The sequence below is a fragment of the Manis pentadactyla genome, chromosome 10 (assembly GCF_030020395.1).
Source record: "Manis pentadactyla isolate mManPen7 chromosome 10, mManPen7.hap1, whole genome shotgun sequence".
Taxonomy (NCBI): Eukaryota; Metazoa; Chordata; class Mammalia; order Pholidota; family Manidae; genus Manis; species Manis pentadactyla.
In genome coordinates, this window is record NC_080028.1 from 94,681,579 (window position 1) to 94,708,175 (window position 26,597).

The window sequence follows — 26,597 nt, forward strand, 5'->3', positions numbered from 1 at the left end:
AAAGCCTAATAATTGAGAGATGGATCTGGGGGCCAGGAAATTGTACCAAAGACAGTTAAGAGAAGCTATTATGATTGAGCAGAAAACTCAGGTGTTCGCTTCTCAGAAGGCAAGGCAAAGAAGGATGGGATTGCACAGCAAACACTAATGGAAACAGGATGCAGATCAGTTTAGCACAAGAAGCATTTCCCTCGGGCCTTTATTGAAGGTTCATGGACTACACAAGTGGACAGCAGCCTCTGACCAAACTCAGCAAGCATTCGTAGAGTGCCCAGTAGGTACCAGGCCCTCTTTGAGGTGCGGGGTCTGCACTTGGTATGTGGACAAGACTGGCAAGATGATGATGGCTCAGGCCAAGGTGGAGGGAATGTTCTAACAGACAGAGGAGCATGACCCACGTATAGCCCTTTCTGGGACCCACTTGAGTAAGGGCAGAGAACTTCAGGCTCCATTATTATACAGTAAGGGAAGGTCTTTGGGGGATGGGAGCAAGAGAATAGACTCAATGACATGTCTTATCAGGCAGGGGCAATGTGGGAGAATGAGTGGGGAGAGACCCTTGGTCAGAGGTGAGGCTATGGAGAAGTGGAGGTCTTAAGATTTGTAGTATATCCCACACGCAGTGTCCTTCCATTTTGTTGTGAAAGTTGAAAGGCCTGGCTTGCCTTCTTGCCCCTTGGTGGGTGACCATACACGGAGCCAGGAGTTTGCAGAAGGCAGCACTGGTTCTGTTCAAATGCTCCTGGCTGAAGGGCCAGCATGCTGTGCCATCCGGTGTGGAGTGGGACCTCGGGTCTGGGAGATTTCAGTGATTCAGTCATTCAGCAGATCTGCACTGAACACTGTGTTACACCAGGCCTCTTGAGTAGGAGACAGATATGCAAAACAGCTCCAGCCAGACACCAGCCTCTGCCTCGTCTCCCTGGTTATTTAATTTTGAGCAATACTGTCACCTGATGGTATAACCGGAATGTTAACTACAAAATGAACCCAGGTCATTGAATGAAGCAACAGTCTATCTATAACTTTGCCTTTGTTCTAAAAAGGTTTTGAAGGATATGCAAATGGATTATAGTGTGGCCCAGATGCTGAGTTTGGTCTGGGTTTGAACCCTGGTTCTATCACTTATCAGTTCCCTAACTTTGGACAAATCACTTTAACCTCTGTGATAATTACACCTCCTATACTCAGAAGGTTGTTGTAAGAGTGGAACATCATGTTGCAAGGGCTTAATACATGTTAATTGATGTTACAATTAGTATTTATTGAGAAAAAGATAAATAGATGAGGCAAATAGAAAATAATTGAGGGGGAGGAGGCCTGGGGTCAAGGATAGTGTACAGCTACTAGAGGCTACTTAGATTTGTTCAGTGCCCTGATGTCCAGAGCAAAGAGGGGAAGACAGACCGGAATGTGGGGTGACTCCTGATGGGTGTGTGGCTTCTTGTTGGGGTGATGAAAGCATTCTGGAATCAGTGGTGGTGGCCACACAGAGGGCACATGTATGGAAAACCACTGAATTGCACACTTTAACATGGTGAGTTTTATGGTAAGTGAATTATGTCTCCATTTTTAAAAATCTAGTTTATAGGTCACAAGACCTTGAGCCACTGGACTCTCACCAATTCTGTCACTGGCTCCCCATCACTTCAAGAGAATCCTGCACGCCTGGAGCAGGCACATTATTGCTCACTGCACTTTTCTTTGCTCCCCCACATTTCTTAGCCCTCTTGAAGTTAACTTCGGCTCACATTCTGTGAGAGGGAGTGATGTGTGTTGCCTCTGGCCTGAAGCACCTAAGGGCTGAGGCTTATCCTACCCACTGCCTTCTCCCCATCATGTCAGCACTGGAATTTGTACATTGCGGTGGTAGAGCCACAAGGAAAAAGCTGCTTGAAGTACTGAGTCCCCTTATGGAGGCCAAGAGCCCAGCAGAGTCACCTTGCCTACCCTGGACGTTGGATAAAGTAAGCATTGAGCCACTTGGGTCTGGGTTAGTGCTCAGAGGAGGAAATCTTGTCCCAGTACTGTGGCCTGGAGAAATGTCCCATCATCCCTCCCACAGGTGTGCTCTCTGACATAGTGGGTGTCTTTTCTACCCGGAAGTGACGCAGGTGCTGTGAAGCAGTGGTTTTCCTAACCCAGCCATGTCTGTACAGCTTGCTGTAGCCAAGTACACAGCACCCCCAGCAGCGTCAGCCTCATGACCTGGTGTGCCTTTCCTGAGTGACAGCATGGTATAATGTCAAGCCAGCACCAGAGGATTTTGTCTTCCTACACCCTAAAAGAGTGTGGTCGAGACAGTAAGAAACTGTCATGTCATCAGCTAATGGTTTAGTGCTGATGGATGTCTTGTACATTGTGAATGCTTTTGTGGACACCACAAGGCAGTCAGTCCTCTGTCACCATGGGGCCTGACTATCACTGACTTGTTCACATTGTTGTGACTGTCCAATAACTCTGCCCCCCAAATCATACAATTTAAAAGCATGATATGAATCCACAGACACAGAATGCAGAGATGACCTACACATGTGCTCAATGCACATTTCGTTGACACCAGCCTTTAATGCCCGGCAGTGGCCTGCTTCACTTAAAGGCGAAGCGTAGGCAAAGCCAGGAGCTCAGACAATGCCATCTAAGGCCATAGCCCAATGGCAGCCCAGCCCTACCTCTTGATAAAACCTGGCCTCTCAGGAAGTGGATGCCCACATCTCTGTTAGAAAGCCTTCCATCAGACTCTTGCCTCTGTCAGCTTCTGGGAGGCACAACTCTGAAGTCACTCATTGGACAGAAGGAAGATGCTACCCGAAACCTGCTCTGTGTGGAGCTGCTACGTGGAGCAGCCTCCTGCGCTGCCTGGTGCTCGCTGCCTGAGCAGAAGGTAAGATTTTGCTGAATGACAAGCCTACTGCTGGCTTAACCTGGGGTGACTGGCCAGGTGACAACCAAGTGAGACCATTTTGAACCAGTGCTTGTGGGTAGCAATTGACAGTGTTGCAATAAGAAATGGCAGAGAGGGTCTCTCAAGGCCCTTAGACTTTCCTCTTTGAGTTGCTGGCTGTGGGGACCTTTGGTAATTTGCTTGGCCCTTCGGTCTTGGAATCTGTGTTTGTAAAATGGTTGAAATAACATTTATCTAAATAGGTTTATCATGAGAATCGAAAGAAAGACCTTGTATAACGTGCCTAGCATGTTGCTTGGCCCACAGTAGGTGCTGAGTCAACATTGGTTCCCATTGCCTGCCTCTTTAGAGAGCAGATGATGTACACAGTGCCCAATAGGACTTTCTTTCTCCTTCAATTCTGAATACTTGTTTTTGAGAACTGAGGGCACCAACCCTTGTGTCTTGGAGTTTATGAGGAATCCAAGACATCTGACGCTTACTCTACATTTGCTAGAGAAGTACAGAAATAACTAAAACATAGTTCTTCATCTTCAGGGGTTCATCATGAGGTAAGAGGAGTGGACATGGAAGTTCAAGACAGATGCTGCCACTGGTGTAACTGATCCTGAGTATAAAGCAGGAAGGGAAGATTTGGTGGAGGAGGTGGCCCTTGAGTTAATCCTTGAAGATACAGCTTTGATGGCTACAGATAGAAAGGGAAAAACATTCTTAGGAGGCAGAACAGTGAGGCAAAACCAGGCAGCAGTGTGTGAGATGTGTCTAGGGAGGCTGCTGGGAAGGCTTTGCAGTAAGGACACTCCTGGATTTTTTTTTTTTTTTAGTTTTTATTTTCAACCCATTTTTGACTTAGAGAAAAGTTGCAAAAATGAAATGAGTTTCCTTTTATTTCTCACTCAGCTTCCCCTGATGTTAACATCTTACAAAATGATAATACAGTTATCAGGAACAGGAAATTAACATTGGTATAACATCATGAACTATAAACCAGAGGTTGGTAAACTTTGTTTGTAAAGGGCCAGACAGTAAATATGTTAGGCTTTGTGGGCCATAAGGGCTCTGTCACAACTACGCAGCTCTGTTGTTTTAGCAAGAAAGCAGCCAGAGATAATCTGTAAATGAATGAGCATGACTGTGTTCCAATAAAACTTTTTTTTTTCATTTTCAAAAAGAGTCAGCAGGCTGGGTGTGGCCTGTAGACCATTGTTTGCCAACCTCTGAACTAAACTACAGGCCTTACTAGAATTGTACTAGTTTCTCCACAAATGTCCATTTTCTCTTCTAGGATCCTACCCAGGATCCCACCTTGCACTTAGCTGTCATGTCCCCTTAGTCCTCAATCTGTGACACTTCCTTCGCCTTTCATAACCTTGATACTTGTGAGAGTACTGGTCAGTCGTTTTGTAGAACGCCCTTCCGTTTAGGTTTGACTGATCTTTTCTCATGATTGGTGCAAGGTCAGGCCTTGGTGGCAAGAACACCACAAAAACGGTGTCGTGTCCTTCTCAGTGTGTTGTCTCAAGGGACTCGTTAATAGTGATGTGTGCCTCGGTCTCTTGGTTAGGTTGGTGTCTGCAGGGTTTTCCACTGTAAAGTTACTATTTTCCCTTTGTAGTTAATGAGGATCTTGGGGGAGACCGTATAAATCCTGTTTGTCCTGGGACTGTCACCCACTAATTTTAGCATGTCCATTGGGAGATTTTATCTGCAACAGTTCTTACTGTGGCATTAATTAGCCTGATGGCAATTCTCTATTTCCGTCTTTCCTTCTATGTTTATTAGTTGGAATTCTTCTGTGTGGAAGAGCTGTTCCTTTTCTCCCATTTATTTTGATTATTTATATCAGTACGGACCCAAGGGTATTTATTGATTCTGTGGTTAAAAATCCAGTACAGGCAAACTTTGGAGATACTGTGAGTTCAGTTCCAGACCACTGCGAGAAGGCAAACATCACAATAAAGCAAGTCAAATGAATTGGTTTTGTTTTCTAGTGCATATGAAGGTTATGTTTCTGCCATACTGTAGTCTGTTAAGTGTACAACAGCATTATGTTATATAAAAACAATGTACATACCTCAATTTAAAAGTGCTTTATTGCTAAAAAATGCCAGCCGTCACTTGAGCTTTCAGTGAGCTTTCTTTTTGCTGGTCTTGCCTCAATGTTGATGGCTGCTGACTGATCAGGCGATGGTTGCTGATGGCTGGGGTGGCCGTGGCAACTTCTTTAAGACAACAGTGAACTTTGCTGTATCGATTGACTCTTCTTTTCACGACTGATTTCTCTCTAGCCTGTGATGCCGTTTGACAGCATTTTACCTACAGTAGAACTTCTTTCAAAATTGGAGTCAGTATTCTCCAGCCTTGCTGCTGCTTCATCCTAAGTTTATGTAATACCCTAAATGCTTTGCTGTCCTGTCAACAGTCTTCCCAGCATCTTCACCAGGAACAGATTCCAACTCAAGAAATCACTGTCTTTGCTCATCTGTGAGAAGCAATTCCGTGACATTTTCCAGCCCGACTGCTAATTCTAGTTTTCTTGGTGTTTCCACTGCATCTGCTGTTACTTCCTCCACTGAAGTCCTGAGCCCCTCAAAGCCATCTGTGAAGGTGGAATCCACTTCTTTCAAACTCCTGTTAATGTTGATATTTTGACCTCTTGCCATGACTCACAAATGTTCTTCATGGCATCTAGAATGGTGAATCCTTTCCAGAAGATTTTCAGGTGACTTTGCCCAGGTGCACCAGAGGAATCACTATGTATGTATGGTGGCCTTATGAAATGCATTTTTTCAATAATAAGACTTGACAGTCAAAATTACTCCTTGATCCATAGGCTGCAGAGTGTGTTGGCGGGCATGAAGGCAAAATTAATCGCATTGCATATCTCCATCAGAGCTCTTGGCTGACTAGGTGTGCTGTCAGTGAGCAGTAATATTTTGAAAGGAATCTTTTTCTGAGCAGAGGTCTCAACAGTGGGCACAAAATATTCAGTAAACCATGTTGTAAACAGATTTGCTGTCATCCAGGTTTTGTTCCATATATAGAGCATAGGCAGGATAGATTTAGCATAATTCTTAAGGGCCCTAGGATTTTTGGAATGTTCAGTAAGCATTGGCTTCAACCTACAATCAGCAGCTACCTTAGCCCCTAACAAGAGAGCTAGCCTTTCCTTTGAGCTGTAAAGCCAGGCATTAACCTCTCTTCTCTAGCTATGAAAGTCCTAGATGGCATCTTCTTACAATAGAAGGCTGTTTCTGCCAAACTGAAAATCAGTTGTTTAGTGCAGTTGCCTTTATTAATGATCTTCTGGATAACTTGCTATAGCTTCTGCATCAGCACTTGCTTCACCTTGCACTTTTCTGTTATGGAGAAAGCTCCTTTCCTTAAAGTTCAGGAACCCACCTCTGCTAGCTTCAAACTTTTCTTCTGTAGTTTCCTCACCTCTCTCAGCCTTCACAGAATTGAAGAGAGCTAGGGCCTTCCTCTGGGTTAAATTTTGGCTTAAGGGGATTTCGTGGCTGGTTTGATTTTCTATCCAGACTACTAAGACTTTCTCCATATCAGAAATAAGGCTGTTTCACTTTCTAGTCATTCATGTCTTTGCTGGAGGAGCACTTTTAATTTCCTGCAAGAACTTTTCCTTTGCATTCAGAACTTGGCTGTTTGGCACAAGAGTCCTACCTTTTGACCTATGTTGGCTTTCAACACACTTTCCTCACTAAGCTTAATCATTTCTAGCTTTTGATTTAAAGTAAGAGATATGTAGCTCTTCTTTCACTTGAACATGTAGAGGCCATTGTAGGGTTATGAACTGGCCAGATTTCAACATTATTGTGTCTTCAGGGAATAGGGAGGCCCAAGGAGAGGGAGAGAGAGGAAATGGCCAGTCAGAGCAGTCATAACACACACATCATTTATTAAGTCCTCTGCTGTCTTGCATGGGCACAGTTTGTGGAACTCCAAAACAATTATAATAGTAACATTAAAGAGCACTGGTCACAGATCACCCTAACAAATATTAATACTGAAAAAGTTTGAAATACTGCAAGAATTACCAAAACATGACACAAAGTGAACAAATGCTGTTGGAAAAATGGTGCTGATAGACTTGCTCTGCACAAGATTGCCACAAACCTTCACTTTGTAAAAAATGCAGCAGTTGAGAAGTGCAATAAAGTGAAGCATGGTAAAATGAGGTATGCGTGTATTAAGATGGTGTTACCCTCCAGAGCAATACACAGATTCAGTGCAATCCCTATCAAATCCCATTGGCTTTTTATGCAGATACAGAAAAGCTGGCCCACAAATTCCTGTGGAATTGCAAGGAATTCCAAATAGCCAAAACTATCTTGGAAAAGAACAAAATTGGAGGACTCATACTTCCTGATTTCAAAACTTACTACAAAGCTACAGTAATTAAGACAGTGTGGTACTGCCGCTAAGATAGACAGTTAGGTCAATGAAACAGGATTGAGAATCTAGAACTTAATTCATGTATATATATAGTTAACTGATTTTTGACAAGGGTGCTCAGGCCATTCAATAGAGAAAAAAATAGTCTCTTTAACAAATGCTGCTGGGACAACTGGATAGCCACATGTAACAGAATGAAGCTGGACCCTTACAGTGTGTAGAAAAATCAACTCAAGATGGATCAAATACCTAAATATTGTAAGAGATAAAACTATAAAACTCTTAGAAGAAAACATAGAGATAAATCTTCATGACCTTGGATTTGGCAATGGTTTCTTAGATATGACACCAAAATCACAAGCCACAAAAGAAAAAACAGAAATTGGACTGTTATAAACTGAATGTTTGTGTTCCCCTGAAATTCATATGTTGAAATCCTAACCCCCAGTGTGATGGTATTCAGTAGGGCCTTTGGGAGGTAATTAGGTCATGAAGGTAGAACCCTCATGAATAGGACTAGTGCTATTATAAGAAGAAACAAGAGAGCTTGCTTCCTCAGTCTGCTCTCTACCATGTGAGGATATGAGAAAGCAGCTGTCAACAAGACCAGGCAATGGGCACTCACCAGACACCAGATCTACTGGTGCTTGATCTAGGACTTAGCAGCCTCCAGAACTATGAGAAATAAATGTTGGTTGTTTAAGCTACCTAGTCATGGTTTTAGTTATAGCAGCCTGAGCAAAGACATGGAATTTGCGAAAATTAAAAACTTTTGTACATCAAAAGGCACTATCAAGAGAGTGAAAAGACAACTCACATAATGGGAAAAAATATTGGCAAGCTATAACTGATAAATGTCAAGTATCGAGAATATATAAAGAATACTTGTAACTCAACAGGAAAACAACACAATTAAAAAATGAGCAAAGGACCAAATAGATATTTTTCCAAAGAAGATACACAAATGGCCAATAAGCACATAAAAATATTCTCAACATTAGTTGTTAGGGAAATGTAAATTCTAAAGCACAATGAGATACTACTTCACACCCAGTAGGATGGCTGTTTAAAACAAAAACAAAAGCAGAAAGTAACAAATGTTGGTGAGAATGTGGAGAATTGGAACCCTGTTACATTGCTGATGGTGATGTAAAGTGGCACATTTGCTGCTGGGTAACACGGTTTGGCATTTCCTTGATACATTACACAGAATTATTGTGTAACCCATCAATTTTACTTGAGGCATTATACTCAGGAGAACTGAATACAGGTAGTCACACAGATGCTTTTATATGAATATAGCAGCATTATTTATAACAGTCCAAAAGTGGGAAAAAAACAAATTATCTATCACCTCATGAATGGATAAATAAAATGTAGTAGATACATATGTGGAATATTATTCAGCCATGAAAAGGGATGGAGGACTGATCCATGCTACAGCATAAATGAGCCTTGAACACATTTTGCTAAGTAAAAAAAGCCTGCTGCAAAGTGCTGCTTATTGCATAATTCCATCACATGAACTGTTTATAATAGGCAGACTCACAGGGACACGAAGTAGTTTAGTGATTGCCAGGGGCTGGGCCATGGGGAGTGACTGCTGATGGGTACAGTGTTTCCTGTTGGGGTGATAAAAACTGCTGGAATTAGATAGTGATGATGGTTGCACAACACTGGGAATATTCTTAATGCCACTGCACTGTACACTTTAAAGTGGTAAAGTGGCAAGTTTTATGTTTTGTGAATTTTACTGCAATAAAAAAATAACCTGAGAGATGAATTTCCCTCCCCAATCCAATAATTTTATTTGGTTGCTTAAATCATCCTATTTTTAGCTCATAGACAGTCCTTCAAGTTGTCTCCTGGTTCTTTCAATAGCCCTGTCTTTTCTTGAGCATTTTTAAAATTTAGGGCACCATGGATATTCCAGGCTTGTCATTTTTGCTTTCCATGTCCCAGCCCTGGAGCCAGCTGTTTCTTCAAGAAGCCCTGGTTCCTTTTATTGGAACATGGTATTTAGAAACCAAAATCTGGGTGCTAGGTGACACTGCTTATTTTTAATCTGCTTCTGCCCCCAAAGAAAACAAATGGGAGGGAGAAGTAATCCAACATTCTTTGAGCATCCACTGCATGTTCTGTGCAGTTTTACCCATGTGATTCTCCCAGTAGGCCTTTCAGAGTTAGTGATGAGGATGATACTCCATATAAGATGGGAAAAGTGGTGGAGGGAAGTTGAGATTTGCCTAAACTACCAGTGGCAGAACAATTGTGAACTAGTTGGTTTTTTTAAAGCTATGACCCCACTTTCCCTTCAGGCCCTCTGTGTTTTCTTCCCCAACCTCCCTGCCACTTGCCATTTGCCATTTTGTGCCTCCTTCCATCAAGAAGCCCTCCCTTAGCACCCTGTCTCACAGCCAGCCTCACCCAACCTTGAATTGGCACTGGCCATCTGTAGCAAGGGAGTAATTGTGTGTCTGGTCTCTTTCCACCAGAATGGCAGAGGATATTCCCTGGCTTTGTCCTTGCTTGTTCAGCTGGCATGGTGCTGGGCATAGAGCATACATGATGAGTGTGGAGGAGCCACTCTTGATGTGAGTGGAGTTTTTCTCAAGGCAATTTTACTTTTGACAGTCATCCTCAATATCACCATCAGTATTTCTAAGTTCACAGAATGTCTCAACGAGCATCATTTGTGCAAAAGCTAAACAAAGATTAATAGCTGATCTTGTTGGCTAAGTCTCAGCAAAGAGAAGTAATCTGCCAAGGCGGTGATAAAGCCAGTACCCAAACTTGGTTCTTTGAACCCCTGCCAAGTCCCACACCCTTTTCTCTGTGTCCTTCTGCCCTTGTTTTTCTCCTAATACTGTTTTGTAACCCAGTGGACTAGAGAGAAATCAAAAAAAAAAATGGCACAGCTTTGCTCCCATCAACCTTATGATCCATTCTCTGTGAAACTACTTCTAGTTAGAAAAGTCATGATTTTAGTGGAAGTTCAGATATTACTTTTGGAAACTGACCTTGGTAACCTAGGAATTCCAGGGTCAGCAGATGGTGAAAAAGTAGTTACCCTTTTCGTTAAGGAATATTTAAATAGGGTTATTTGAAACTGTGATGTAATACTGTCATGGTGAAGGAATAAACAAAAGCTGAGTAAGGTTTTTGTTCTTCTTTAATGGTTTGAACAAGTACAGTCTACGCAGATGACTTTAGAGGTGCTCATTTTTCCATTCAGCTTGTGGAAATTTGCAAAGATTGAGCTAAACTTGTCTACTGATGGTAGAAAGATTGGGACAGAGAGGCACTAGGGTTTGGCAGGAGTTCTGAGTCCCAATCTATGTGTTCTTAAAGGTCAAACAAGCTGCAGCCACATCTTTCAGAGTGACTTGATTTCAGACCTGGGCACTCTTCTGCGCCTGCCCTTTGCCAGGCATTGTCATCTTATCTCTTCCTCACAGTATTTCTGGGGACTTTGTCCAGTCCCCACCCTCTGCCCCTTTAGTTAGAGGGCCATGTAATTACATCAGCTGTAAAGTGAGCTGACTTGGACGTAAATTAAGGCTTTCCTGTTGGAAGTCAAGATGAGCTAATCAAGAATGGCTCAGTGCCAATACCTTCGACCTCAACTTGCCCCTGTTGGCCAGGGGGCAGTGGTTGAGCTGGCAGTGGGCGGGTGGGGTGAAGGTTCCAGCTCAGCCTAAGCTAAACCTCTGGGCAAGTCCTCTGATAGTTAAGGTTTCCCAAAAGGCAGAATTGGACAGTTCTGGAACTGGCATCCTCTCTCTGCCCACCCTGCTGGGCCACAGGTGTCACGGTTTCTCTCAGGTACTTCCAGACTCTTGTATTTAGGTTGTTTTTTGAAAGGGCTTTGTAGAGTCACTCCTTCTCTCCAGGTTAGCAGGACATCTTGTAGGGGGAAAGCTTCAGAGAAATGATTAAAATAAATTACTTTTTGGAAACTAATCTGACAATAAGTAAAGAACCTTAATATTTATTCTCTTTGATTCAGAAATATTTCTAAGCTATATTCAGAAACTGTTTTGAGGAAATAGAGGTGCACAGAGATATATCTTGAAAAGGTAACAGTCATCATGCTCATAATAGTGAAAATAATTCAGTAAAGGACTCTATGGTCATGGGCTGGGGTAACATTTTGGAATTAATTATTGTACTATAATAAATGAAAAAAGCTGGACAAAAGTATAGGTAGTATAAAACCCGTAATGTTCAAAACAAGTATGTTTTATAATACATAAAAAATGGGTAGAACAAAAACAAAAAGAAGGTATTTGAGTTATGTGTCAACTTTATGTTCTTAAATTTGGCATATTTTAATATCATTTATATCTTTAACTTTTTATTTGAAATAGTTCCAGATATACAGAAAAGTTGCAAAAAGTGCAAAGAATTCTTCAGTATTCTTTGCTTAGATTCCCCAAATATTAACATTTTACCATGTTTATCATTTTGTCTTTCTCTCCTTTTACTATATATATTTAACATATCTTTTCCTGCCCTACTAAAGAATAAGTTACAGATATGATGCTCATTTACCACTAAGTCCTTCATTGTTTATTTTCTAAAATTCAAGTGTATTTTCTTACATAACCATATGCATCAACATTGTAGATTAACATTGATAAACTGTATCATCTAAATGTAGAGACCATTCAGATTTTGCCACTAATGTATATCAAAAGAAAAATCTTTATTTTTCTTCCCTGGTCCAAGATTTCCTTTAACTGTCATGACTCTAGCTTCCCTTGACCTGAGCAGTCCTTCAGTCTTCCTTCATTTCTCATGACCTTGACGTTTTTCAGACCCAGGCCATTTCTTTGTAGTATGTCTCTCAGCGCAGATTTGTCTCATGTCTCCTTCTGGTAAGATTTGGATTGTGTGTTTGGGCAGAATATCATAGAAATTGGATGTGACCTTAGAGCACCATCTCAGGTGGCAGGTGATCGCACTTTGTCCTAGTATTGGAGCAGTTTTACCTTCGATCACTTTGTTATCACAGTATCAGCCAGGGTCACCATGGTAAAGTTCAAGTTTTTCAAGTACTGTTATCTAATCAATAAGCTTGTCATCAAACTTTCACCCACAAGGTTTAGCATTTGCAATTCTTATGTGAAACACTTATTACTATGGTGGTTGCCAGTGGGTGGTTTTCTTTTCCCTTCTACATTTATTAGTTGGCATTCTACTGGGAGGAAGAACTTGCCCTTCTCGCCCATGTATTCATTCATTTATGTATTTATATCAGTATTGACTCATGTGCTATTATTTTATACTATGGGTTTTAATCTGTCACTAATGATATTTATGTGGGTGCTCAAATTGTCCCAGATTTGGCCAGTGGGAACCCCTCCCAATAGACTTACATAAACTTTTGATGTGTCCCCATTATTCTTTGAACCCTGCCCTACCCTTTGGCACCGCAAAGTAATCCAGGTTCATTCACTACTTGTCTCCTGCCCTGGTAAAAGAGTCAGCCATGTCCCAAGGAGCCCTGGTTCCTTTTGATGGAGAATGGTGGATAGAAACCAAGATCTGTGTGCTAGGTGGTTCCTTGTTCCTGGGGTATCACTACTTATAGGCCCTCTCAGCAGACAAACTAGGAACTACACACAAATGCATGCATGTTTCTGTGTCTGTCTCCATATGGTAAGAAGCACTGTGCATACTGACACCTCCAGTTGCAGTCCAGCACCGAGGCTTTCATTCCCCTTTCTCTCTTTCCATATTTATAACCCCTTTCCGCAACAGTAAGAAATCCAGGTCCCTTGTATTCATTTTTAATTTTGGAAGTAACACATGAATACCAGCCATCTCATTAGAAAAGGGCAGACCAGACAAAGCAAAGAGCCCTCTAGACACCCCTTACCCAGTCATATTCTAGAAATTCTTTAGAGGAAATCACTATGGATCCTTTTTTGGGTGAGTATACATTATTTTTCTTTTATTTTGTTAATGGTTTCATAATGAGAATATAACTTTCTTTTTATTTAGTGTGTTTTGGCAATCTTTCAATGACAGTACTCTAGTTCCACCTAATTATTTTTTAACTGCTGCATGGTATTGTGCTGTTAAGAATTGAAAATGTAAGCCCCTGGCTTGGGGGCTGTTAACAAGCAGTGCTGCAGTGAACATGTCACAGGGCCCAGTGAGCTGTGTAGACCCACAAGCCTGGGTTTTGTTTTTTTTTCATAAGTAAACAGTATTGAAATGTTTTCCTGATAAAGCAAATAACACACACTCATTATTTTTTTTTAAAAAGCAAATAATACATTAAAAAGAAAATGAGAAAAAAATTATAATCTCACTCCTGAGATATTTCTGTGATGATCTTTTCGTGTATCATCTTATGCATGTACATCATAAATATGTTTATATCACTGGGGCCATAGCATATATGATGTCATATTGTGGACACTTATTTTGCAGTGTCACTTACATACAGTAAAAAGAAACAGTACACAGATCTTCAACGTACAGCTTGATGGATTTTTTTTTGTACCATTAATCTACAATTACATGAGGAACATTATGTTTACTAGGCTCCCCCCTTCACCAGGTACCCCCCACAAACCCCATTACAGTCACTGTCCATCAGCGTAGTAAGATGCTGTAGAGTCACTACTTGTCTTCTCTGTGTTGCACATCCCTCCCCGTGCCTCCCCCCACATTATACATGCTAATCGTAATGCCCCCTTTCTTTCCTCCCCACTTCTCCCTCCCTTCCCACCCATCCTCCCCAGTCCCTATGCCTTTGGTAACTGTTAGTCCATTCTTGGGTTCTGTGATTCTGCTGCTGTTTTGTTCCTTCAGTTTTTTTCTTTGTTCTTATACTCCACATATGAGTGAAATCATTTGGTACTTGTCTTTCTCCACCTAGCTTGATGGATTTTTACAGAGATAAACTCTCCTGTAACTACCACTCCAGATCAAGATATTGCACAATGTAATGTAGATTACTTTTGTCTGTTCTTAAAGTTTAACTACAGTTGGCTGGTGCTCCTCTATATTTGGCCTCTCCCGTTCAACATTATGTCTGTGAGATTTGTTCTTGGTATTGCATGTAGCAGTAGTTCATTCGTTTTCATAGCTACAGGTACTTAATACTTGAATTGTATTACTTCTTATTCACAATTGCTAATAGTAGCTCCGTTTATTACAGCACATGCTCTGTGCTAGGCACTGCTCTAAGCTCTTTGCAAGGTCAGCTTACTCAATTCTCAAATAACCCAGGGTACTATTATAACAATAACATCTCCATGACTCCTTATCAGGTTGAAGACGTTCCCTATTCTCCCTACTCTACTGAGGGTTTTCATCATGCATGGATGTTGGATTTTGTCAGGCGCTAATATTCCATCTATTGAGATGATCATCTGGGTTTTTTCAAGCCTGTTAATAGAGTGAATCACATTCATGTTTGAATGTGAAACCAACCTTGTATTTCTGGAGTAAACTCCATTTGATTGATATAGTATCCCTTTTATAGATTGCTGGATCCAACTTGCTAATATTTTAGAAGGTTTTGCATCTGTGTTCAGGAGCCATGTTGGTGTATAGTCTTTTTGTGCTGTCTTTGTTTGGTTTAGGTATCAAAGTAACCAACCTCATAAAATCAGTTGGGAAATAAGAGTGTATATCAATAATACCTTAATAAAAATTTTTTAAAAAATCAGTTGGGAAGTCTTCTATTTTCTGAGAGAGTTTGTATGGAATTTGTATAATTTCTTCCTTAAATGTCTGATAGAATCTCCAGTGATGCTGTCTGCTCCTAGAGTTCACTTTTAGTGAAGGCCTTAACTACCGATTTGAACTCTTAGAGAGCTCTGGTGGTTTGTGTCTGTTAAGAAATGTGTCCATTTCGTCTATGTTATCAAATATCTTCATGCACTGGTTCATAATTTCATGTTTTCCTTTTAACGTCTGTGGATTCCAATGACGTCTTTTTTTTCATTCCCTATATTGGTATATTTTCTGCTTTAATTTTTTTCCTGATCAGCCTAACTAGAAGTTGATACTATTTGAAAGTAACGTATGTATCAAGTATTACAAAACTTCAAATCTAACTGAGAATTAATTTTTCTTAAAAGAGCAAAACTTTCTGTTTACAGATGCTTTTCTTAATATTATTTAGGGAGGAAATCAGAATGGACCACAGAAACTGACACACATTTTAATTCAAACTCTGCCCCTTACCAGCTGTGTGACCTCAGGTAAACCTTTTAAACAGATCTGAGCTCCCATGTCATCATTTAGGGGGAGGCAATAGTAACTTCAATGTAGGGTGGCTGAGACATGAAAAGTGCCAGGCCCAGTGCCTGCTTGTAGTGAGTACCCATGCTACTGTTACTCAGCGAAATGAGAAATTGGAAATAACTGTGAAAATAGCCCATTTGTGAGTATCCCCCCATTTTCCAAGGGCAGGTCACTCACTTATTTCTCCATATCCCCATAGCACTTTGTAAACATTGATTTTATAGCATTTCTTACATTTGACTGCAGTGTTTTCTGTATTTCCTTGACCAGATTGTGTATTTCCATGCTGTAGGGCCATGTTTTTCTCATCTTTTCTCCCTCGTGCCCATGTCTATTTATGTAATTAAACCTATTTTAGTAAATGAAGAATAGGGAATTAAGTATGTAATAGTGAGTCCAATCAGCGGACTTTTGGGCAGCCAAGGAAAATACCATTATAAAGGATCCTCTAGTGATGTGGAAAAATGGTTTACAAAGCAGAATACATTTTTATCTGCTTTTTGTATGAGCACATGTATATGCATGTATGTGATATGTTTATGGATGGAAAAATGAAGGAAAATTTTACAGAGAAAACAGCTATGTGGGCAGCCAGTTTCCAGCCTCTTTACCCTCCACCATAGAGCTTTTAGCAGGGTGCTCCTGGGCTGGGAGGTGGTGTGTCCCTTGTTGCTGGAGACTGTTGTCCCTGGCTGTTGAAGTGCCTGGGCAAGAGGCCAAGACCCTGGTATTCATTTTCCTCTCTGCAGGGTGTACAGATACCCTGTACCCTCCCAAGCTATGCTCTTGGAGCCAGAAGAGCAGTGAAAGTCAGGAAGCAGCATCTTGGAACTGTGCAGACTGAGCTGGGTTTGAAAAGACGTAAAGCAGATATGGTAATGATGTGCTTGGGAAGCCAGGAGGCTCTTTTCCCTGGAAGAAACCCCTCAAAGCTGAAAGCTGGGCTCTGTGTGAAGCACACTGTTCTTAGGACCAGTTTAATTGAAAGACTCAGTATTGCCCCCTTCCTGCCTTTTTAGAGCTCTGTCCTGAGCCTCCCTCTTTCTCGAGTCCTTCGGCTGTGCCGCAGGGTCACGTGTCAGCGTGTGGTTGTCTGCCCGTGCTTTCTATAGCGCTCATTTAACATAAACTGGAACTGCGTGTGTGTGTTTCAGAGGGGTCAGTGAAAGAGATCCAGAAACCAGTATTTAAATACTAACTCAGGTGAGACTTGGGGATGCCCCCTGGCCTTGTCACCAGCCAGTTCAATTAATGAACATTAATTTGGTTGGTCTGTGTCCCAGGCTCCTGGGGCAGGGGGCACTCTCACTGTCATTAAACCCAGATTACCCAACCTTCTGTTGACACTTCGCCTTTGACGGGGGGCTATGTCTCATAGCAGCTCGTTCTCCTGTCAGCCACCTTTATCAGTTCTTCTTGGATAGTGTGTAATTTCTGTCCGCCATCACCAGGCCCCACTTCTGCCCTCAGGAGCCTCCCCCTCCTCTGCTTTCTGACCACACGAAGATGGGATCAGCTGTCTCTGGCTCTTTGTTTCTGTGGGGCAAACATCTCCAGTTCCTTTCCTGCTTCTCATGGGACATGTGGGGACTGCTTTTCCTGGGGTCTCTTTGTGTTTCAGTTTGTCTTTGATGCTAAGTGTGGAACCCATCCAGAGCTCTCTCAATGCACCCTTAGTGCCCATTCGCCTTTGGGAGGCCGCATTGGCATTGGCCTATCCCTTTCCCATTTCCGTGAAAGGGCGAGAGCATTGTGGTCTGTGAACTGAAATGCCCTACCTGCCTCCAGGGTCAGGCGGGCTCTGATTGCTCTCTGGGTTTCTCACCAGACTGTCACCCTTCATTCCTGATGAGGCGCTAGAGGCAGAAGCTGACTTCAGAGGTGCTCTACCCAGCACTTGAGTAAGCTTAGGCAACTCTTCCGGCTTTCTCTTTCTCTTTTCCTTATTGTATTAAAAATTAGTTGAGACAAACGGGTCATCAGGAGGATGAACCAGTACGAACTTGTGTTAGAAAAACCCAGTCTCTCCCCCTGTGTCTCTCCTTTACCCTCACTGACACTGTACTCATAACACTTCTGACCCCAAATGTGGAAGTAGTTCCCCGACCAGGCAGTTCTGTGACACCAGCTGGGTGTCCTACAGTTTAAGTCAATTCTGACACTGTCTACCTGGAGTTAACATCTGATCCCACAGGTTGAGGGCTCAGCCCCACAAGACTGTGCCCCCCTGCCCCCCACTTCAGATACCAATCCTGGTTGTCACCTGTGCTTCTAACCCATGGGCTATAAGGTTCTCACAGCTGCCTCCTCCAGTTTGATTAACTGGCTAGAGCTGCTCACACAACTCAGGAAAATAGTTATTTCCATTTACAGTTCATTAAAGGAGATAATAAAGGGTAAAGATGAATAGCCAGTTGAAAAGGAAATACACAGGGCGAGGTCTGGGAAAGTGCGGGAGTTTCTGTTCCCGTGCAGTTGGGGTGCATCACCCTCCTGGTATATGGATATGTTCACCAACCTGGAAGCTCTTTGAACCCCATACTATTGGCAATTTATGGAGGCTTTCTCGCATAGGCATGATGAATTGTTGACTCTGTTTCCAGCCCCTCTCCCTTCTTTAAAGGATGGGAGGGGGCTCAAAGCTCTAAGCTACTAATCATGCCTGGGCCTTTCTGGTGACCAGTCCCCATCCAGGAGCCATTTAAGAGCCCACTCACAGTTCACATTAGAATAAAAGATGCTCCTAGTGCTCACTTAGGAATTTACCAGGGTTTTAGGAGCTCTGTGCCAGGGACCAGGGGCAGAGATAAATATATATTTTTTCTGTTTCTCAAACTCCTGTGAAGTACCTCGCAGATAAAGTGTCCTGTGCTAACTTTTAATAATGTTATTAGGTATACCCACAGAATGCCCTGGAGAACGGTGCCAAGGGTGTAGGGAAGCTGTGGGTTCAGCCTCTGGGAGTTCAGGTCAGGTGCCTAAAGCCCCAGGGAGGCTGACAGAAGCAAGCCCACAGCTCTGCACAACGAGCTGCATGCAATTCCCGTGGACACAGCCGCTGTGGGGCTTTGTCAGCTCAGTTTGTGCTGAGTGATGCTGGCTCTGCGGCCTGCTTCTCGCCAAGTCATGCTTTCACCAATTCAGTTTTCTGGGCTGCCTTCCTCTTTCACATCATTGCATCAGACACAATACTGGTCATGTGTCTCCAGATCACACCCTTATGTCCTGTTATGTGGGAGTAGAGGTCATCAGCTGGGGGCATTTGGGCATCTGCTGTGGCACATGGGACTGCACTTTTTAATCTAGGAGGCCTCGGTCTAGGCTCCATGACTGCTGATATTGCGGGTGCAAGCACCATTGACAGGGCTACCACCCTATGACATAGTTCTTATCATGCCAGATCCTCACTCAGTTGTCACTGGCCACCCTGGCTGCAAGACCTTAGACACTTAGAGGGCTCCTGGGCCCTTTGCACACTGGTCTTGGTCTCTTTTAAAAGATTCTTCTTACAACCCTTGTGCTCATGGAGATGTCCTGGAGAATGGTGCCAAGGGTGTAGGGAAGCTGTGAGTTCACCCTCTGGGAGTTCAGGTCAGGTGCCTGAAGCCCCAGGGAGGCTGACAGAAGCAAGCTCGCAGATGTATAAACGCATCCTGTCATCCTACACTTGAGTCGCACCAAGTTCTGTAGGTACCCCTCTTTAGTGGTTTAGGCCTTGGTACATGCTTCGACTGTTTGGATCTTCTTTTATCTCCCTTATCTGACTGGTGGACCCTGATCATTTTTCACAACCCAGCGCAGATGTGGGCCCCTGGGTGCCCCTTCTTTGACTGTTTCAGAGCATCTTTACTTCTTCCTCACAGCTCTATTTTCCCTGTGCCTGGCCTCCCTGTGGCTTTGCAGCTGTTGGGATATGCCTTTGAATGACAGCAGTGAGTTTGTGCCCTCCATTCCCCCACCAGCATCGTGGCAGAGGAGGGCTGATAAAAGAGAGGATTTAAATAAGATTCAGTGTTATGATACTCAAATGTTCAGGATATAACCACTCACTCACCAGGAAGATTTTAACTTGAATGAGAAAACATAACAGATAGCAAGATCAAAATGACAGATGTTGGAATGATACATGATGTAAAGAAGAGCCAAACAGACATCTTAGAACTGAAAATATAAAAGAAAAATAAAAAACTCAGTGGATGGCTCTACAGCAGAAGAGAGAAACAGAGGAAGTACCATAAGTGAACTTGAAGATAGAAAAGTAGAAATTACCCAGTCTGAAAACAGAGAAGATACTAAACTGAGAAAGATGAACAGAGCTGCAGGGACTTTTGGGACCAATAACAAAACATACTTATGTCATCATAGTCCCAGGAGAGCAGAAAGTGGAAAGAGGGTGGAGTTGAAAATGTTTTTGAAGAAATAATGGCTGAGAAGTTCTCAAACCTATAGATTCAAGAAGCTGAGCAAACTCCAAACAGGATAAATCCAGAGAATCCACAAGGGCCACAACCCAAGTTTGGGTGAAAAACCTTGTGGACATTCTAGATAAAGAAGAATCTGTTCCATTGCTCTTTTGAGCACAGCTTTTTAGCAGGCTGTCTTGGGGAAGTACTTTCTCCTGAGTATCTTTTAGTGTCTGGAGGAAGAGGGATTAGGCAAGAACAGGCTCTGGTTCCTTGAGGGTTTTCCCTCATCTTGAAACTGCTTTCCCTTGGCAGAGGTTTGTGAACCTGAGCAGACCCTGTACTTACTGTGGGCTGGGTGTCAGACCCCTTCTGGGCTGCTGGCTGTTTGTCCCTGGGTGACTTGCATGCTGAAGGGGCCAACTAAGTTACTTGCTGGCTTCCTTCCTTCTTGTTGCTGTTTAAGGACCCACTCACCCTAATGTCAGTGCCAGGTTGGTTGGTCAATCTTGTTTACTGACTAGAAATTGTGTACAGTAAATGCAAAGCCACAAATACTTCCTGGAGGATGATTTTACATGCTGGTGGTATAAACAGTTGGATGGAGAAAGAGCCTTTCTGTTCTTGCCTTGTTTGCCCTTTTAGAAACTTGAGAAGCTACTATCAGTGCACCTGGCCTGGCAGACAATGACTTGTGCATCCTGCTCTGCAGCATGCTAGGCTCTCTGCCGACCAGTGCCTGGACTGGAGATGGCTGCCCTTGGCCCATGGCATCTGCAGGAACTGGCCAGCTGTGGAAATTCAGGAGGAATAGTGTCTGTCTGTTCCCTTGTATGTACATTTGTAATGAAAATGAAAACTCTTTATGTATAGACCTAATTTGTAATAAAAGATCAAATCAGATCTGCTGTATTTGGAGTGAGGAAGACCTGCTTGGTTGGTGTTTTGATGTACCTCTTTCTCTGTGCCTGATTTTACAGATGAAGGGATTGAAGCTTACTGCCATTAAAAGGTTTGCCCAGAGTCCCAGCCAGCTGGTGGCAGGGCTGTGGCAGGAGTCTGTCTAGTTAAGAATTTACTCTATTTTCTCATGTCCATTTCATTTTTTTGTTTGTTTCTGTTGCTGACAAGTGTTGCATTTGGCCTCATGAGCACCACCATCTGGTGTTCCTCCTTTACACTTAATGTAGAAAGAAGAAACAACATACAAATTAAAGACCCTTCCAGGGCAGAAAGTTTGCACAGGCCTCCAAAGCCTCCTTGGAGCGCACGTGAGGACCTCAGACAGACTGTCTGATTGTTACCCTGCCACACCTGCAGTGGAAGACACTCATCAGGCAGGATGTCCAGAATTTTCTCATCAAAGTATTTCACTCGGCACAGGAGAGCAGGAGAGTGATCTCATGTCATCAGTCTCATTCCAGGGCTCTGCTGAGGTGCCTTAGTCAGCCAAGTCAACTCTGCAGGTGCCTGATTACCCAACACAGAAAGCCCACATCTGTCGGACTCCATGTGAAGTACTAGCTGGGGGTGGTTTGCACTCTCAACATTACCTTTTGATGACTTAATGTCTTTGCCAAGCTGGGTTTTCTGTGGTCTTTTGGACCTAACTCCTTCATAAAGGAAACTGTTAGGTATATTTCTTTGGGCCTAGGGATTACCCTGAAGATTTTACAAAGAAACCAGGGGCTGCATGAGCTGAGAAAGTTTGGGAACCTCTGTCTTAGAGAATTGCCACATGGACACATGAGCAGCCCCAAATTTCCTTTAAATCTGTACACTTCACATTATGATTCAGGCAGAGTTTACATTCCATGTGCCATAATGTGCTAATTGACTCCATTCATTCATTCATTCATTCCATGGTAGTGACTGAGCATTAGATTTCGTACCAAGCGCTGTGCCAGGAAAGTGTGACCCATGGAAGTGAGAGTTGAGCAGAGGTCTGAAGACTGGCTAGGAAGCACCCAGAGGTGCTTTTCAGAAGAGCATTTCAGGCATGTGGAAAGCTGCTGGGTCAGGGCTGCCGAGATGCAGGCTGCAGAGATGAGCGTGTGTGTTTCAGTGGGAAAATAATCATTTACATGAGATCATAATAATGGCTTAACTATTTGTTCACGGCTTCAGCTGCAGGCTTGCTGCTGCCATCTTAGTGTAGGAATCATAGCGTTAAGGTTTGTGCTCCCAGGCTGATTTCCTTTGTGCTGGCCTGGCAGTCCTTCCTTGCCACCATGTGCCAGACAAAGGTACCTCTGCTGGCATTCTTCCCTTTGCAGCTCACAGCAGAGCAGGGGAGGGGTGAGTGTCCAGGAAGTCTTCCTACTTAGCAGGGAACTGAACACAGCCCTCCTCTGGGAGATGGGGCCCTTTCTAGTTTTGCCACTGAGGTGAGCTGCTTATCCCCTTGGAGCCTCTGCTTCCGAGTTCTAGATGGAGGCCTCAGATGACATGATGGCCAGGTGCCTCCTACTGCTTCCCTGCAGCTCTTGTCTGTCTGAAGCCTCAGAGTCAGAGCTGCCCGAGAATCCTCAGGTCCCATGAGACCCCAGGTCTGGGTGCAGGAGGTATCCATTGTGCAAGGGGCCTCAAGGCCAAGCCCTGCCCACCTGCTGCAGGGGATCAGACACGTTCCAGGGGGCTGCACCTGTGCCGGGGGCAGGAGCATGTGGTATGCTGGCTCTGACCTCAGGCGCACAGACCTGAGGTATTGAAAGAAGCAGTAAGTGCAGGTGTAGAGACAGAGCGAGAGTGAACACAGCCGCACCGGCTGTCATCCTCGTGTGTCTGCCTTGTGTTTTCAGAAACCACTGCCTAATCTGTGTGCTGTGTGGTGCCAGCCCAGCTGCTCGGGAATCAAAGTTCATGTATTCAACAGGTCAATATTTGGGGCTCATTGTCTGCTAGGCTGTGAGCAAAGTGAAGTGCCTGCTCTTGTGCAGTTGGCAAGATGGACCGTGGGGAAAAAAGTGTAACATAATGTCACATCATACCAGTGAGGGGCAGGGGAGGAGAATGAACAGCTACTGTCCTGAGGCAAAGTCTCTCTAAGGTGGTGACATCTGAGCGGAGACCTGAATGAAGTGAGGGAGAGACCCCTGCCACAGCTGGAGGAAGGGAGTCCAGGCACCAGCATAGCATGGACAAAGGCCCTGAGGCAGGCGCAGGCCTGAAGGCTTGAGGAGGAGCACAGGGGCCAGAGTGACTGGTGAGGAGTGAGGAAGGGAGAGCAGAAAATGAGGTGGAAGTAGGGTCCAGGGGTGAGATCACATGGGGCTCATAGGCCAGGTAAGCACTGAAGACTTTGCTAAGTGTGATGTGAAGCTATGAAGCTGTTGCAGGATTTGGATTAGGGAGGTGACATCTGACTTACCTGTTAACAGGATCCCTTTGGCCACTGTGTGGAGAACAGCAGGGAGGAGGCTGTCGCAGTGGCCTGGGGCTTGAAGCAGGTGCTGTAGAAAGAATGAGATTGTGTGTCTGCCCCCTGCCCTCACCTTCATGCATGCCTGCAGAGAATGGCTTTCTCTCCTGAGCTGTGTGGTCAGCTTGCGCTGATGTCAACAGTAATTGCTCTTCGCGGCCATTAGTTTCCCCTCAGGAAGTGAGGGGGCTGGACAACCTGAGTTGAAGGGAGAAGGGCAGGGCGATGGGGCGCTGTCATCCACTGACTGCTGCCATGCGCAGGGTGCTGACCAGGCTTTCCCGTCAGCCCCCAGCCCTGACCAGAGAGTCCCAGCTTCCTCTGCCGTCATGATTCTGCAAGGTGACCCTTCCAGAATCCAGCACAGCTGGCCCTCGCTCTTCATGGTTTGTGAGAGTTAACAGAAGGCTTGTGGGCGTGACAGACGGCAGTGACAGGGTTGGAGAGGAAGACGTGAATAACGCTGGATAAATACAAACCGTGTTTATAAAATTAAATATAAACAGTACTGTCTATGGGCACTAGAGTTAAATTTGTCCTTTAACATCACATGTTATAAAGGGTAGGTTGAGATTATCTCAGAACTCAGCCTTTAGAAAAGCAGCTCAGGTTAGTGAGAAAGCAGAGCGCCCAGCATGAGGGCCTCCCTGAGTGGCCCCGGCATCTGTAGGTGGCAGAGCTGACACCGGAGCCCTTGGGGGCTGGGCTGCACTGGCTGGTTGGGGCAGTCCTGTGGCTTCCCAGAGGCGGTGACACTAGTGGAAGTCAGACATGAAGCCATCTCAAATCCCTGTGTCACTGAGATGTGACCAACACGTTCCTGACCGAGCCCAGGGGCCGTGGTTGTGGTGAAAGCACCCATTTGGTAAGAGCAGTGATTGCAAAATGAGATGATGCAGGTTCCAGAACTGAGCCCCACCTCGTTAAGTGGTAGAAGTGGCCTGCTGAGGTTTCAGAATTGCTCACTTTTGGTAAGTGGATAGCAGATCTACTTCCCTGCCAGGTTTCAACAGTGGAAGGACCAACCAAGCATCTTCCTGGGGAATTAACTAGGTCAGTGTGTTGGGGTCCCCAAGGCCACTCTTTGGTTCAGTGATTCTCCAGGACTCACCCAACTCAGAAAAGCTGTTTTACTCCCTCTTAGGGTTTATAACGACAGAAGGACATAGGCTAAAATCAGCAAAGGGAAAGGCTGCACAGGGCAGTCCAGGAGACACCAGGGACAAGCTTCCAGCTATCCTCTCGCCATAGAGTGTCACAGATGGCGCTTAACATTCTCACAGCAACCATGTGCAGCAACACACACAAGCACTGCCAGCCGGGGAAGTTCACACGAGCCTTGGTGTCCAGGGATTTTAATGGGAATCAGTCTTGGTAGAGTCTCCGTCTCTAAGCTTACCTACTTCAGTCTCTGGCACCCTGGGGGCCACACTGGTAGGGTATGATTCAGAGCCCCAGGCGTTCACCTAAATAACGTCTTTGGTGTAAATTATCTGTGTGCCCTGAGGTCGCAGGTGCACAGAAACACTTACCGAGTAGCATAGTCCAAGGACTTGGAAGTTACTTCCCAGGAGCCATGCACGGGCCAGTCCTGAAGAGCTTTGGGCGACCTCGGCCTGCTGTACAGTGGGGAGAGGGTTTGCCATGAAGTGGCCCCTCTCCCATGTGGAACCAAGCCTTCTACCGTGTCTTTGTGGGGCTGGAGGACATCAGTGGTCCTGGGAGTGTGGTTTCTGTTCTCTGTGTTTGCAGGGGCTCCTGTCTCAGCTCCAGCCGTGCCTGCACCCAGGGTACACCCTGGACTGGGCTGACACCAAGAGGGCCGTTTGCCCTTTGAGACCCGGCCCAGGGCTGCAGTTATGTCCTGGCCCATGTCTTGCAGAGCCGGCAGCCCTGCGCCCCGTGCTCTGCCTGTTGCTGTAGCCCTGGGGGCACTGAGACCCAGGCTCAAATTTTCAGGGGACCCCAGCAGGCACCAGATGAATCCTTCTCACCCTGCTGATGTCTGTCATTTCTCTTCCAACAGTTTCGCGTCAACATGGGGGACTCCAACACAGATGCCAGCCACACTACCACTGGGGCTGAGACAGTGGCTGAGGAAGTGTCTCTCTTCAGCATGACCGACATGATTCTGTTCTCACTCATTGTGGGTCTCCTGACCTACTGGTTCCTCTTCAGAAAGAAAAAAGAAGAAATCCCTGAGTTCACCAAAATTCAGCCAACGTAAGTGACACTTCCCAGGATCCCTCTTTCTCAGCCTGAAGAGCCGCTCAGGCCTCGGTCACTAGTGACCAGGCAAACCAGATGCAAGGTCCCTTTCAGCACTTCCAGTTCGCCTTACTGGTAGACCGTGCTTCCCATCTGTCTTAAAAATCCCTTATGTTTATATAGCACTTTATATAGAGTCTATAAGGTCCTTTTATATCTGTTTCTTATTCGAACTTCACAGTGACCAGTCATGGTAGAAGGAACCACTTTACAGACAGGTACCCTGAGGCTCAAGGGCATTCAAGGGGCTGCCTGAGGTCATCAGCATTAGGCAGAGCTGGAGCTGGCACCTGGTTAATATTTTACTCCAGGCCCATGGTCTTTCCATTTTGTAAACAGGTGGGATCACAGAGATGCTGTTTGCAAAAGGCCTATATATAGTAAGGTGGCTTCAGTTTTTGCAATTTCCTTTCAGCCCCTTTCATTACCAATGAGGAGGGAGATGCGGTTTGGTGCTAATATATCTTCATTACCTAACACTTGGCTAATTTCTCTTTTTAAATGCTGAGAGCAACCTCAAGCTTATAGCTTTGGGGAGTGACAGCATAAGAAGAAAAGTTTCTCTCCTCTACTCAAGACTCACACTGAACACTTCTGTGACCAGGTGTGTGGGGAGTTTGTCTCACACCGAACAATTCTCCAGCTCTTGGGACCCCAGCTGGGTCTGACACTATGTCTGGAATTAGCATCAGATACCAGCAGTTAAGGGCTCGGTCCCATACGACTGCCCCTGCTCCAGCTTCTGACACCAATTCCAAGTCCAGGCATCATCTGGGCTTCTATATATGGTCTGTAAATCAGAGGTTCCCATAACCCCCTCCTCCGGTTTGATTAATTTGCTAGAGCAGTTCACAGAACTCAGAAAACCTGTTTGCTTACTAGGTTAATGGTTTATTATAAAATGACATAACTCAGG

General features: G+C 44.4%; 1 protein-coding gene across 1 annotated transcript in view; it reads left to right on the forward strand.

Annotated features, from left to right (window-relative positions):
* Nucleotides 1-26,597, forward strand: part of LOC118922550 (NADPH--cytochrome P450 reductase) — a 63,646-nt gene that overhangs the window by 7,100 nt on the left and 29,949 nt on the right. The window contains exon 2 of the mRNA XM_036905442.2: nt 25,440-25,636. Within this exon, the coding sequence (XP_036761337.2) occupies nt 25,452-25,636 (185 nt within the window). The 5' untranslated portion in view covers nt 25,440-25,451. The remainder of the gene's footprint in view (nt 1-25,439; nt 25,637-26,597) is intronic.